The sequence below is a fragment of the Notothenia coriiceps genome, unplaced genomic scaffold (assembly GCF_000735185.1).
Source record: "Notothenia coriiceps isolate Sejong01 unplaced genomic scaffold, NC01 NC01_scaffold00018949, whole genome shotgun sequence".
NCBI lineage: Eukaryota > Metazoa > Chordata > Actinopteri > Perciformes > Nototheniidae > Notothenia > Notothenia coriiceps.
Window position 1 is genome coordinate 63,631 of NW_011351650.1, and position 14,670 is coordinate 78,300.

The following is a 14,670-nucleotide window of genomic DNA, read 5'->3' on the forward strand; positions in this document are numbered from 1 at the left end:
GATTTGTTGTTTTCATTGTCCCCATTAGCTGTGCTGCAGTGCAGTTTCCTTACAGGGACCACAGGGGGCAGTATGGTCCGGACTTTCGAATGAAGACGAGCAGACCGCTAACATCCTCAAGGCTCAGAAATGACAAAAACCAACAGCTTCAGTGAAAAGTACACAACACTTTAATAGACCAACCAAAACATAAAGAAATCTGAATAAATGGTCCAGGTTACATTGGTAGAGTATGTCAAATTCCAAGATATGAGAGAAATTGGCACATTAAGAGTAGGCACATGAGTTCTTACAGTAAACAGGCTGCCTGCTTTGTTACATACATCAGATATTTTTATACAATTAAACATTCTTCTGTTTCATGGAATGTACATTTTTGAGGAACAACTGTCATTAAAGTTGTATTTATAAGTCTCATTCGCTTTGCCATCAACGACAAAAAGCCACTGTATGTGTAGCTTTTTGTTTGCTAAGCTGTCGATTATCCTTTTCCTAATGTTGCAAGTGTTTTATTAGTATCAATTCCGAGGTACATAGGCACAGAACTAATGTATGACTATCTATGATAAGACAATATCCAACACAGATGCATTTTAAAATATGTTGTTTGTGTTAAAGGAAAAAATGGTTTGTAGAACACATATAGAACTCAAAAGTATATACAAAGTATATTTTATAATTGATTTAGATCGCCATCATTTTGAACAATATCCAGTCAAACCAATAACTGCAAAAACTTTGCATTTAGGAAATGTTTGAAAGAATAAAATGGTGTTGATAGTGTAAAACAACTAAGCAGATCTCCAGCCAAAACATTTACCAAAAGTGGTCCAGGAAAAGTTACACCGTAAACACTGAGCGAAAAGCTCTTAATATTAGTTACACAGTTTGGGAAACATGTTTTATTTAATTCTTGCTGAGAGTTGGTTGAGTAGATTGATACCACAAGCTTAGCTTAGTTACTGTCAGTATAAAGACTGGAAACAGAGAGAAACAGCTAGTCTGGGCCTGACAATCCAAAATCCACCAATCAGTACCTCAATAATTAATGTCTAGTTTGTTCTTTTTAATAGGTGTGTACAAAATTAAGATGTGAAAACAAAAAAGGTGTGTTTTTTTGAAAGGTCGCGTGCAGGACTTTTTCTTGAGTGAGGGCAGGGACGTCCTGGAGTCACTGAGGGGTCAAAGGGTACCAGCGTCACTCACAATTTAATATAAAGCGCTCTACATGAGCCCTTTGCCGTTTTATTTGAATAAACTCTGAACTCTGAGTGTATAATGAGCGCATTATATAGGGCTCAAAAAACATGCCACAAAAAACATGTGTAGCGATTGCAGACAATCCCACAATGCAATGTATCCTATTTTACCTATAACTTTTGTTGTGCTACAATCATTTTGCTGATTTGAATTGTTTGATCACTTAAACAGTTTTGTAGTAACTATGTCGTTTTTATGGTGACTGAGAGCTCAATGCACAGCATATTAGGAAAACATGTGCAAATAGATAGTTAACAAGCAAATTAAGAAACCTCTTTTACAACTCAAAACTACAAATTGCACAATATTTATAATACAATAATATCTGCAATACCTTCTTAATCATACCATCACTCAATATATTTGATCTAATTTCCAACACTAAATTCAATAACTTCATAAACCTCAAACTATCATGTGCATGTGTTTCCTTTATTAGCAGTACATTCTGCTCTCAGGTCCATCTTCAGCTTATTTAGTTTTGTTCAAAGCTAAGCAGTTCTCTGTATTTTCCTATATCAAGTCGGCATATATATATATACACACATATTTGTGATTTTTGTTAATGTAAGATATGAACATTCAACTCTGAGAAAAAACGTTTTTGCTTTTAAACTGTTCCCTTTTGTGCGGATAAATCTGCTCGTTTTCTTCAAACATGTTTAGAGAGTTAGTCCAGAGCTTTCTTTTTACACGTGTACAACCAACAAGAAGGTGTTTTAAATCCATTTGTTTACTAATTTGCTACACTAAAGCCAAAGCCGTTGTTACTTAATGAGGTAAAAATTAATCCATGTGATAACTCATGCAAATATAAATACAGTAGAAACCTGTGTGATTTCCAGTGGTTATGAGGTGTCTGTCAGAAGGGGTTAAAAGAATGAAAATGTGATACAAATGAATACATTACTGCATCATTCTCTTTTCCCCCTTTGAAGCACAAATTAGCTCTTCGTTCATCAGCGTAGTCGTTAGTGTAACAACTGAATCTCTTCTTCAGACAAACACAAGTGGAGCGTTTGCAAACCGATCTGTGAAACTGAGGTAAGACACTATAACCACCTGGACTGCATCTTTAGTTTATATTGTTAGCCTTTTCTCTGGGAGGGAGTACGAGAGCCAATGTTCTTGCAGTGACTTCAGAGTAAGAAGTCATGTGCTGAGAGCAGTCGGTGTGTGTGTGTGCTGGCTGGTGTTCGGCTCTTCTCTGCTCTCCTCACAGTTTTTCTCCAGATCCTCCAGCATCTCCTCGATCAGGGGCGGCATGGAGCCCGGGATCTCCAGCTTTAAAGTCACCACCCTCTCAGCGCCTGTGGAAAAGGAAATGTTTTTGACATAGCACACATACTGACAGATACTTTTGTGCAGTTGAAGGACTTCTAGGTTTTTCCAGCTGTGTTAACATGTGATAAACCAATATGGATGCGCCTGCTGCTGTGGTTTGAATTGAGTCATTTTGTATTTTAGACTGTGACTCCTCACTCCATGAAACACATGACCTTTCTAGTAAACAAACAACCTGCACTGTGCTTACACATCCTCCCCCCTTCACCTATATTGATCCTTCATGAGCCATCTGCTAGCCTTTGCTTGGCAGTTAGTTGAGAACAGCCTATCAGAGAACAGCGGCTCCGTTTATAAAGACAATATTTTAATCACGTTGTCGTATTGTTGGAAAAATCTCCATTACGCTGACGACACAGGTTGCTGATGTCGGCCCCTCTGGAATTGATTGTGTCATAATGATTTCTTTTTAGCATCGAATCAAAACTCTTTGTGACCCTACACTGGGCCAGACCAGCAAAACAGTATAGTGACCCAAATATACTACCATCGCAGATCTTAGTATTTAAGTTATTACTGTGTATCATTGAAATCATATGATCATTTAGCAGTGCAATGCTGACCTTTGGCGCTGATGCTGCGCAGGTCTGTGATCTTCATGAGGGCTTTAGGGAACATCAGGGGCATGCTGGGCCGCCGTTTACGGGAGTAAATCTTCAGCGCCTCCAGCAGCGGCTCCTGCAGCACCTCCACCTTAGACGGCTCCTCCAGATCCTGTCGGTCTGTTCAGACAAACAGGAAAGACAGATGTTAAACGAAACTTACAATAGCTTACATGTATTCCTTTTTCTCTGTAGGAGCTAGGCTGTATTCTCCTCTGAGCTTCAGTACCTCCAGAGACGAGACAGATGGCGCTGAGAAGGCCGCTCTCCGTGTCGTCCATCTGCAGGGGCAGCAGCTGGCCCGCAAACGTGAAAACCTGATCTGTCAGCGGTCCAAATCCAGCGTTATGGATCTGAGTGCGGGTCAGGGTCAGCCCGTCGGAGAAGGTCATGGTGTCCTGGCCCGGAGTGTAGCGAGTGCAAATCCTCAGGATCTGAATGGAAGAAGGTAAGAGCAAGAAAGAGGAAGGAAAGAAGAAAAACTGATTATATAAATGTGTATGTGTTCAACAGTGGAACAAGTATCAGGTAGCAATGCATTGATCGCTATGATGAAACATGACAGGTATTGTGATGAGACAGGCTTCAAAGGCTTTCAAATTACTTCTAGCTTGGAGGCATGTTTGCTTCTGCATCACATTCATTTGTATATTTTTTCCAGGATTAATAGCAAATCAAGTCAGCAAACAGCAGATGAATTTCAGCCCAGTAGATGTCACTTTGACAAATACACAATCTGTTTGTTTTAGAAAATAATGTTTGAGCCCTTTTCAACCACTGAAAAAGAACTATGCTTGTGTATGGCCATTCAAACATAAAACATAGCTCAATTAATGAATTTGTATTACTGTGCAACGCCCCTGATAAATAACATTAAATACAAATCATGGAAGCATGCATGGCACACTGGATATTTTGTGTTTTGTGGCAGGATGACTTATTCTGTGTTTACAGTGATGCACGGTGCCAGGGACAGAGTTACAAACATGTAGAGCAAACAAGGAGAACACGAGAAGTGCCAAAATGAAAAATGTGTGAAAATGAGACTCTGCAGAGCTAGAGATGCTATATGGAACTCCCCCGATGCTGAAAGTCAGTGTCAGAGTAAAAGATCAGGGGAGTGGTGAGGGTGACAAAGCGAATAAGGAGTGCATAATGGAGGGAGGATAAGAAGGAATGAAACATGTGACACAGTCTAAAAAGGGCCGCAGTCTGCCAGACGGCTTGTCAGTCTGTGTTTGGCATGTCAGCTGATGCCCTCGAGTCATAATCCACAGAAGGTGAAAAGGAGCAGAAGGAGCTGTGTATATGTGAACATGTGCAGAAAGAGAAATTCAGGTCACTCGGTTCAAGCACATCTTTTGTGGGTGTGAGTTAAACGAAACTATGAACAGCTCTCTGTTATAGGAAGATATTGTTAGGTGTACCAGGATGTCCAGGCATGCAGTTTTTAGCAGAGTGATCTGGTCAGCGATGGTCAGGCCGGTGAATCCAGGCACTCGCTTGGCAAACTCCACCACCTTGATGATGCACTTGGTGGCGAGCTCGCTGAACTTGTCCCACAGTCCGAGGTCCAGCTGGATCCTGTGGTCGCAGCTGGAGTTCTGGATTAACGAAAAAAAAGGGAAGATGTAGGATTCAGGAACCCAGCTTAAAGGCGTTAAAAGACATGATGTTATTAGAAATATAATTCCAAATGACTTGTTTTCATTGCTTGATAATGGTATGTGGTCTTTTTTAAACACATCTACAGTTGAGTAAATTAGATGAAGATAGACAAAGAAATAGAGGAGGTTTTATTGATTTTATTTTTCTTAAAACTGATGCAAGCTAAACTAAAACAGTTGAAGCCATACAACCAACATAAGGAGTTGAAAGATGCCACAGTCAGGTGACAATTCACTAAGGGTCCCTGCCAGCAACATCCTTAACATAAACATAGTCATTACAATGAATGAAATGACATACAATTTACATTGTTTTGTTTAACTAACCTCTACACGTGGTATTAAAGATAAGAAATCATTTTGAGGGATTTATTATAGCCATATAGCATTTGACAAGAGTCAGAGCTATACTGACGTTTTTTAATCCTTCTTTACTTCCTGTTTTCACGTCCAACGTTCTCTCAGTTCTACGGAATTGTCGAACCACAAACATGTGATGTGAAAACCATTCATTTATTTGTAAAGAGGGCACACCCAGACACATTATACCAGATGGATCACTGTGTTGTGCAACGGCAGGGAGTTTTGTGTTCTTCTCATGAAGCGAGGTGGGGTTATTCCTGTTGTGTGACCCAGTTTGCACATTGTGATTTGTTTTGTGCTTATTGTTCCATGAGATATGTTATGCTTTCCATATTGCATGAGACCAAACATGTCCTTACGCAAATACTGACTAACACAATTTGGCTTTTGGGGCGGCTTAAAACAATGCCGCAAAGTTCTGATTATTTAGAGCCTATTTTAGTCAGTGATGCTGAACAAGCCAGAATGGGAAATTTGTCAACAGGAAAAAAAAAGAATTCAACATGACAAGAAAACATTTGCCAACATTGCCATTTGTGTTTAAATTGAGCAATTAATTCAAGGAAATCAACTTCCTCTCAGCTATGTCCTATCTTAAATACATTGTGTTTATTTTCTTTAATATTAATACCAAACTATATTCCTATTTTAGGGTAACCTAAGATTACTTTTTAGAAAAAGACTGACCCATAGAATAAAGTGTTGTGAAATCTTCTGTCAAAAATGAACTACCATACTTAGACTTGCTAATCCTTCAAATGCATACCTTAATTAAAGAAACCACAGGACTGCGAGGACATCTTTTCCCTTTCTGCAAATGTAATTTGAACAGTCAGGTCTGGTGTGTTGACTCACTGTGGTGTATTTCCCCAGCTGGCAGAGAGAGGGGAAGGTCTCTCTGTGAGCTCTGCAGATCTTCTCCACGATCAGGCCGAGCTCCGCCGTCAGCTCGTACGTCTCCATGATGGTCATCTTCACCGCCTCCTTCTTCCCCTTCCGGGTGCTCCTGTCATTTCTCACTGCTGAGGAAAAGAACCACGCAGATTATAAGACATTTAAAAAATAACTAAAAGGCATAATAACAGTTCAAACAATGGTACTCTATTTTACACTGATGAATGATATTCAACCCTTTCCAAAACACTTCTTCTTTATAAGAAAAAAACATTGTTGAAAGTAATGACAAGTGATATGCACAAAATTCGTAAAAAAAAATACATATAAACATCATGTGAAATAATAAAAAAGTATTTACTCGCTCACAGTAGAGTGAAACATTTCCATCTCAGTTTCTCAAGTCCAGGGTGATGTCTTAAAGGTCCCATGTCATGCTTTTCTGGTTATTACCCGTCCCCTTCTGTGTTATGAAGGTTTTTATGCATGTAAACGGTCTGCAGAGTCACAAAACCTCAAAGTACACCCTGTAGGGAGTAAAACTCTAACACAGAAAATACCTCCCCAAAACGCCTTGTTGGAGATACGTCACTGTCCATTTGATTCTTCCGGGTACGCATGATGTCAACCGTACCCGGAACGAAATGGACCAATCCGTGGAGCCGTTACGTTACGTCCGCGGAGCTGTTACGTTAAGCCCCCGCTGATTGGTCCAAATTTACCAATCCACGGACTTCCTCACACACACACTCAGTGCAGGCAGATCTGCTGATCTCTCCTCCCTGGCTGCAGGCTGATAACAGACAGTTGGGATCGCGGCGAAATTCTCTCTGCAGACCCATTCTCACAGCGTTTATCAACCTTTTTCTTACTCAATATCAAGCCACACGTATTGTTTTTACTTCGGCTGTGACTTTGTGTGTGCTCAGGGTGAGTTTGGCTGTGTTTCGCTGTCGCTAAACAAGGAAACAACACTTCCACGGAGCTTAGCGCGATTCACAACGTCCCGACCAATCAGAGCACACTGTGCTCACAGGGAGGGTGGGGGCTGGAGCTACTGGAGCTACAGCGAGCCGTTAAAGGCAGAGAGTGAAATTCAGTGAATACACGTAGTTTACAGAGATGCTGTATGAGAAACCAAAGTGATTTTGGAAAATTGCACAATATAAATCTATTCTAGTAGACCTCAATAATGGAATTATGATAAGTGGAAATGGCCAGGACATGGGACCTTTAATGTGTTGTCTTGTATATCAAATATAAAAAAGTGAAAGGAAGGAAATCTCCAAATGTAACAAGCTGAAAACAGCATTTCCTGCCATTTGTGTTTAATTTGCCAAACAATGAATCCATTGTCTATTATTAAGGCCATCTTTATTTTCCTGCCCATCAACTAATTGATTTATTCAACTCATCATTGCATCATCTATCTTTTATAGAGACAACACGTTTCTGTAAATGATACTGAATTGCTTTTATGTTGCCAAATTTTGACCTAACATACAGTATATGGCAGGACACTAAATAACAACGGTGTCAAAGAACACACCAAATAACATATATTAAGTATATCAAAAAGTGTAGATAAAAGCTGTAAATCTTTCTAAAGATCACATTTACATTGTCAATGGGTCCTTTAAGTACGAAGGATAACAGTCTTGCCAGACCAGGTTGTGTACATTTTGTGGAATGTGTAAATAGGACGAGGATTCATTTTGGCTTTACAGGGTTAAAGCCTCTAGACGTGACTGTCAACATTGTTCAGCGAAAGTCTTTCTCTGGTGGAAAGATCAGCTGGCAGTAAACTGTGTGGATTAAGGGTTTCTCCAGGGAGCATGTGAAGCAGGTAAACACAGCGTAACTAGGTTAGTCTTTCATAACCACTCTACTAACGGTGTGAACACGTTTCAGCGAGTCCCGATGACTTGGCTCAGGCAGCCACACACATGTCAGAGATCTCAGGATTATGCAACACCTCCGTCTCTGCCTCCCTCGCCACCTCCCCCTCTTCATCTCCAAATGCCCTACATTCAGTCATCATTGTGTACTCCAAGAGCGATCGCATTACACAGTGGCTGTAGACCGAAGCCGTTACATAGCATCCACCTGCCTGCTACATGTGATGTATTTATGTAACGTGAGTGTGGAGCGGCAACAACAGACAATGTGGATGGGGAGGATCCTTCACTGCTGCCCTATCGCTGCCTTCCCCCACAGAACACACTCTGTTATCTAGGTCGATTACTTTGTTTCTTTGTGCGCTCGAGGCACTGCTGGAGCTCGAGTTCACTGAGAGCTTCTTAGTGAGTTATTTCAAAAATGAATACTTGAAAAGGTCTTTTCAAATTCTAAATCAATATTCCAATGCTGAGAAGATTTTTGTAAGGTCTCTATTTATTCTGTTTTAATCCAGTATTAAAGATTAGGCTTGTCTTATAGAATCAGTATCATATTATTTGTAAAATACGATTTCAGTATGGTCTGTGCAGGCTTGTTTCCTACTCGTGTTATCCAAACATCTGAAGTAGATTTACAGTGTTTTTAAGCAGAGTGCAAATGTATAAAAAAAGAAGATAAATGGTATAATTTCCAAAATAAGAAGGCTGATGTATTAGTTGGTGTCCAAAAAGATATGTGAGATAATAGGCTAGAATATTTGATTGAAATTGGCAAATGAACCTTTTAAGATTTTTTTTTTACCCTATTTAACAATAGAACATGTATTTACTAATTTAACCAGGTTGCAGTAGCTGGACTTTGGCTTTACCACTGTAACAGAATACATCGACAGGCTGTGAGTGAGGCGGTAACAAGATCATTGTCTAATGAAAAATTGATCCGGTTTTATACACTATACGGCAACATTCATCAGCAGATTGCAGCATATCCTGCCAAATGTGTACATTTATATAAATAGTGGAATTTACTGGTGTTACCTCAGTGAAATATTTTAATTGATAAATGATCCAGGCATTATCTCAAAATGGCCTTAATCAGCTTGATAACATTGTGTCATCATTTATTTATCCCACATTGACTTTGGTATCTGAACACTCAGAGTTGAAAGTGCTAAGAGAGATTTCAGTGAGTTAATCAAGCTGTGATAGTGGGGGGTGAAGGGTCGGCGCGGGGAGAATATACACCCTATAGTGTACATCTCAAAATGTAGGTGAATTGACCTCTAAAGCGACATCCTCTGAAATCAGATCAGCTGATATTTGTCACACCACACTAAGAGATGGATGTTGTTAACGTTAGTCGGTAAAAGTAAGATGTGTGTGTAGATTGTAATTTAGATAGCTAGATTGATTCAAGAGGCCCTATCATGCTTATTCCCCCCTCTCCTGTAGTGTATTAAATAGGCTTTTTTGCATGTAAATGGTCTTAAAAAAGGCCAACATCCCAAAGTTTGCACCCCCTTTCCTATTCAATTAAACACATTCAATGTTTATTTATTGTAAAAGCAATTGGGCTATTTTAATCTCACACACACACACACACACCCCCCCCCACACACACACTTCTCCGCCTCATTCTGTTTTCATTTACTCGTTCGTTATCTGACCAGCTTCAATCTTGTTTCTTGTAGCCCTCGAAAGGGTTTTGGAGGTTGATGCCTCGGTGAACGTGCGTCGTTTGGCTTTCTTGTCCGCAGCAGCAGAAAGCATTTTCGAATGTTTGAATGAATCAAAGTGGGTCGTCACCGTCGATTTTCTCTTATGCTCCAACACACAGTTGCACGGGGTGCAGAATAGTTTCCCCCCACTTTTTGCCCGGTCTTTAGTAGAAATGTTCGTCGGTAAATGAGATGGATTAGATTGTTTCATCTTGGTGTTTTCTCTATCGTGTGAGCTCCACACGTTCACTCTATACAGTGTTGTTTACATTCTGTGATCCGCGAGCTGATGACGTCACGTCAAGACGAGTTAACTTTTTTTTTTCTCAACTTTGTGTGGAAAAATGCGGGGATTATGCGGCCTTTTGATAAATAAGCGGCCTTTTAAAAATCTGCGGCATTTTGCTGATTATGCGGTCAATTCTGCGATCGCGTTTTTCTGGAGGGTCTAATAATAGGCCCCTTTAAAAGAGGATCTGTTGAGCCCCACGGCAATAACACAACATCTGCAAGAAACAGCGTCTGAGGGCTTCTTAACATTTAACAAACGATGAATGTGTCATACCCAGTTAACGGGAAGAAACTCAGCTAACTGACGATATGAACAATTTGTACCGAAACAAAACACAACTCTAACGCCGAGCCTCTGAATTAGTCATGAGCGAAACAATTCTAACGCACTTAGCACAGAACTCACGGTAGAAATACTTTATTACTTATCGGATCTGCAGAAAGAAGATATCAGATTAATGCTGAGATTCCACAGATTCCAGAGGTATAAGTATCATCACTGTTCGACCAAAACTTGCGGCAGCTCAGGCAAACCCAGACAACACACAGCGTAGCTTTACGGAGCCAAAACGGCAAATATGTCTTACCGTTGGTGTTTTTCTGATCAAAGGTTTTGTTCAATGGCATTAAAACGAGATAAACGCTGCTGAAGGTTAATCCAATGCGTCTGAGTCACTTTTAAATGATTACTGATAATCCATCATTCAATTTTTGTCAAAAACGGAGATTTCATATTAGCTGCTATTAGAGCAACAACCCAGCTTCCGGTTTTGGGCAAACTGCGTGCGCATCACTCTCACTCCTCCTCAATGGAAATGTTTAGATGGATTTAGGAACCTCCCCTCGATTCTATTGGCTCTAATGGTTCAAAAGAGGTGTCAATCATCAAAATAGACCGAGGGGGGGCCAGAGATATGGCAAATCCACCCAAATTATCCCAGAAGTGGTTTTTTTTTGCATCAATCTTGATACAGGGTACTTACTATATGTTATAGTTTGGATTCCTAAAGCTTTGTGTCTACCATCCCATCATTCAAGGGTGGTTCTCACTATAAGTCATGTTTTTTGTTTTTGGATGGACACTATAATTTACATTTTTTTACTATGTTCAATCTGAATTTACTTTAAAATAAAAAAAATCTATATTGATTCTGACTTTTCTACATCCAACTCACAGGTTTATCATTACTTTGAGAAAAAAGTTTATTAATTTACCCCTTTTAGAAGTGAAGATATGGTCATTTGTTCTGGGAATGTCATTTTCGAGCCTGAGGCCTGAAAAACAGGCTTGGGGCTTAACGGGTTAAAAGGTGTGTATTCGGACCATCGCTATTTTTGTCTGTACAGGTAAATATGTATTTCTCGCACATGAATCAGGTTTTCAACATGCGACTGCTATATGCGAAGACACAAGTGATAAACCTGAGTTGATCATTTACATTTGTGACTGACTGACCTTAGAGTCACCTCTATTATCTTCTTCACTCTGATCAATGACATCTGCTATCCATTGTCCACTATCTACCATCTACCCTGTCCTTGAAGGAGTCATTTGCAGTGAACGTATTCACATTTTGTAAGACAAGATAAATCCTTCTTGTGTTTTCTGCATGAGAGGGGGTCAAGGAGGATGTGTCCTCAGAGTGGATGAGACACTTACACTCCTTGGACATTCCCGCTGCAAAGCACCTCTGCAGCCGACAGTACTGACAGCGGTTCCTGGTGATCTTGTTGATGATGCAGTTTCGGTCTCGATGGCAGGTGTACACCATGTTCTTCTGCACGCTGCGGCGGAAGAAGCCCTGCATAGTAAACAACGAGTAAAGAGAAGATATAAATGATTAAGTGCATAGAGTATGGGAAAACTGCTGGGATAGTTTATTTCCTGACAGAACAGGAAAACATACATATATACTTTATACTGTGACTCTGGGGACCAGAATACATCATGTGATAATAAGTAAAATATTTATATTTTAATGTATTTATATATATAATGTGTATATTATATATTTTAAGAAACCTCTAGAAGAATTTTATTGTAATTCTATCTCAACAAATTGGGACTAGACATTTCTGTTAAATGTGTAGCATGATTTGTTTTAAATTTGAGTCACAGACTAAATCTTAAATCCCTGATGGCTCCCACAGGATTGTTTTTGACATCTTCATGGATTCATCTTCTTATTACAGACACATGCATTTCCAAACATTTGGACTACCTATGTTGTAAATGTATTATCTTTTTGATTTTCACTCGGCATCTATTGCACGTCTGTCCGTCCTGGGAGAGGGATCCCTCCTCTGTTGCTCTCCCTGAGGTTTCTCCCATTCTTCCCTTTAAACTGTGGGATTTCTCCGGAGGTTTTTCCTTGTACGATGTGAGGGTCTAAGGACAGAGGGTCTCGTTTTCTCATACTGATATTCTGCACATACTGTGCTGTTGTATTTTCTGTAAAGTGTCTTTACTGTAGGGTATTTTTATTATATGTACAGCACTTTGGCTCGACCAAAAATCGTTTAAAAATGTGCTATATAAATAAAACTTGATTTAAAAAAAATCTAAAATAACACCTACAAACTAGATAAATACAAATAAAGAATAACCGATATCTGAGTTTTCACCATAGTGTGTAAATGTTGTCTCGAGGTCACTGTTAATGTAATGCTGACTGCTCACACACAATTTTTTATCCGGACTAAGTTCAGGCCCTGTAATTGTTTTGGTGTTTTTTCAGAGCAAATACAGCAATCAATACTTTCCTGGTAAATTTAGATTAGAAACAGATTAAAACAAATATTGAACTGTAACCTAGAATATTTGTTGAGCTTGGTTATGGACAGAAAAAGAGGAAATGCAGATGATGTTATCCACAACTTTTTCAATTGTACGCGTAGTCAACATTAGCTCTCTTCATTAGCATATTAGCGTAATATAAAAGCAGGTTAGCTAACATTGGCAAGTTAAAATACAGGACATCTGGGGCATGCCACTTACAGTAGATGCAGATGCCCTGAAGAGGGATTACCCTTCCTGGTCAGCTCACTCTCATTGGCTATTGAGGGTTTCTTATCAATATTACATCTCTGTTTCTGTTCACAATACACGATTTAAAATCAGGGAGACTCCAGTGCGGTCTGTAAAATTAGGATTATGTCTGTAAACCCCTCATACTGCAGGATCATTTGAGCAGATAATCTGTTCAGACCAGCCTCAAATCAGTAACACCCCAACGATTGTGGGGAGTTGCCAGTCATTTGCAAAATCTGACCCATTATCCTTCAGTGTGGGGCCACTACAAAGCAACTGAACATAATAAAACGTGCATTTCATTAAATTCAACATGTTTCATCCCAAAATGATACAACAGCTTGATTAAGATAATGAAACACATTTGAAAAAAAGAGAAAACATTGATTTATCTTTGTAATTGAAGATGTATGTGAACCCGAACACCTTACCTTGCAGCCCTCGCAGGCGCTGACGCCATAATGGTAGCCTGAGGATTTGTCTTGACACACAAAGCAGGGCTTGTAAGTGCGAGGGGGCGGCGGGGGGGAGGCAGGGCTGGGAAAAAGGTCGTCTGAACTGGAGCTGGAGCTATGGCTTCCAACGGCTGCAAACACAATATGACAACATACAATTAATAGAAATGCAAAGAAATGTTTAGTGTGAAGCTCGCTGAGGTTAGACTAGCCACCGCAAATGTCCATAGAAATCAAATGGTAGCTTACTGCGAACTGTAACCTGCAGCTCCCCGGTGTGACTTTCTAGAGAGAGGTTTTCTCTACACTAACATCAGGTCAAAGTTCCACCAATACAGCAAATATATGAATTTAAAAAAAACATATTTCATAATGTGTTCAACACGACTGAGCACGCTCATGCTTTTACTGAGCTAATGGCATTTTCTGTATATTTCAGGTAAATAAAAGTGCATTTTTCAGGTAAATAAAAGTGCATTTGGCCAAAATATAGGAAAGCTTTCTCAAAAATAATCTCACTATCTCTTTTTGGGAAAATCTAAAAGAGACAAGGTAAATAAGCACAATTAAAAAAAAATGTTTTTGCTACATATAGTTGTCATTATATGTAACTCAATTTACATATAATGAAACAAGCAATCAGGCAGAAAAGCTGGAGATCAACAGTCTTTGAAACATCACAGGGTGACCGAGTTGAGGTTGTTTATTGAGTGTATTCAATGTAGAACTTGCTCTCCATAACATACACAGCTGCACCTTTTGTAGCACAGCTTTAACCTCAATGTTTCCAGTTGAATGTTTCATTTCACAACAGACCGGTGCAGCCTCCCACTTTGAAACCACTTTTGAGAGGAGTATTGCTCCAGTCTGAGGGGCTCGCTCAGCCGCCCCGCTGGCTCCCTGATCACCTCCACCGCTGACAGAAAACGAAGAAAGCCGTTTTTGAAAAGGGGGACAAAACGAGAAAAATTGCTCATCTACATCCACTCAAACCCGTGGCCTCTGATTGAACCTGGAATCAGCGGGTCAATCGAGGACACCCCCATCAGCCCGAGCGCTCTCCCAACCCGAAACAATGCAGGAGCATGCCACAAGCCCAGCTGACTGATGAGAGGGAGGGAGAAGAAACAGAAAGTGTGTGTGTGTG

General features: G+C 39.9%; 1 protein-coding gene across 2 annotated transcripts in view; it reads right to left on the reverse strand.

Moving 5' to 3' along the window:
- Positions 1 to 493: 493 nt before the first annotated feature.
- LOC104951326 (retinoic acid receptor beta) overlaps positions 494 to 14,670 on the reverse strand; it is a 17,625-nt gene continuing 3,448 nt past the window's right edge. The window contains exons 2-8 of one of the 2 annotated variants that reach the window (XM_010777960.1): positions 13,500 to 13,654; positions 11,698 to 11,839; positions 6,092 to 6,255; positions 4,634 to 4,810; positions 3,436 to 3,640; positions 3,168 to 3,326; positions 494 to 2,570 (exon numbers count right to left, since the gene is read on the reverse strand). In XM_010777960.1, coding sequence (XP_010776262.1) covers positions 2,413 to 2,570; positions 3,168 to 3,326; positions 3,436 to 3,640; positions 4,634 to 4,810; positions 6,092 to 6,255; positions 11,698 to 11,839; positions 13,500 to 13,654 — 1,160 coding nt within the window. In that variant the 3' untranslated portion in view covers positions 494 to 2,412. Of the gene's footprint in view, positions 2,571 to 3,167; positions 3,327 to 3,435; positions 3,641 to 4,633; positions 4,811 to 6,091; positions 6,259 to 11,697; positions 11,840 to 13,499; positions 13,655 to 14,670 lie in introns of both variants that reach the window. The other variant, XM_010777959.1, reaches the window with a different exon arrangement.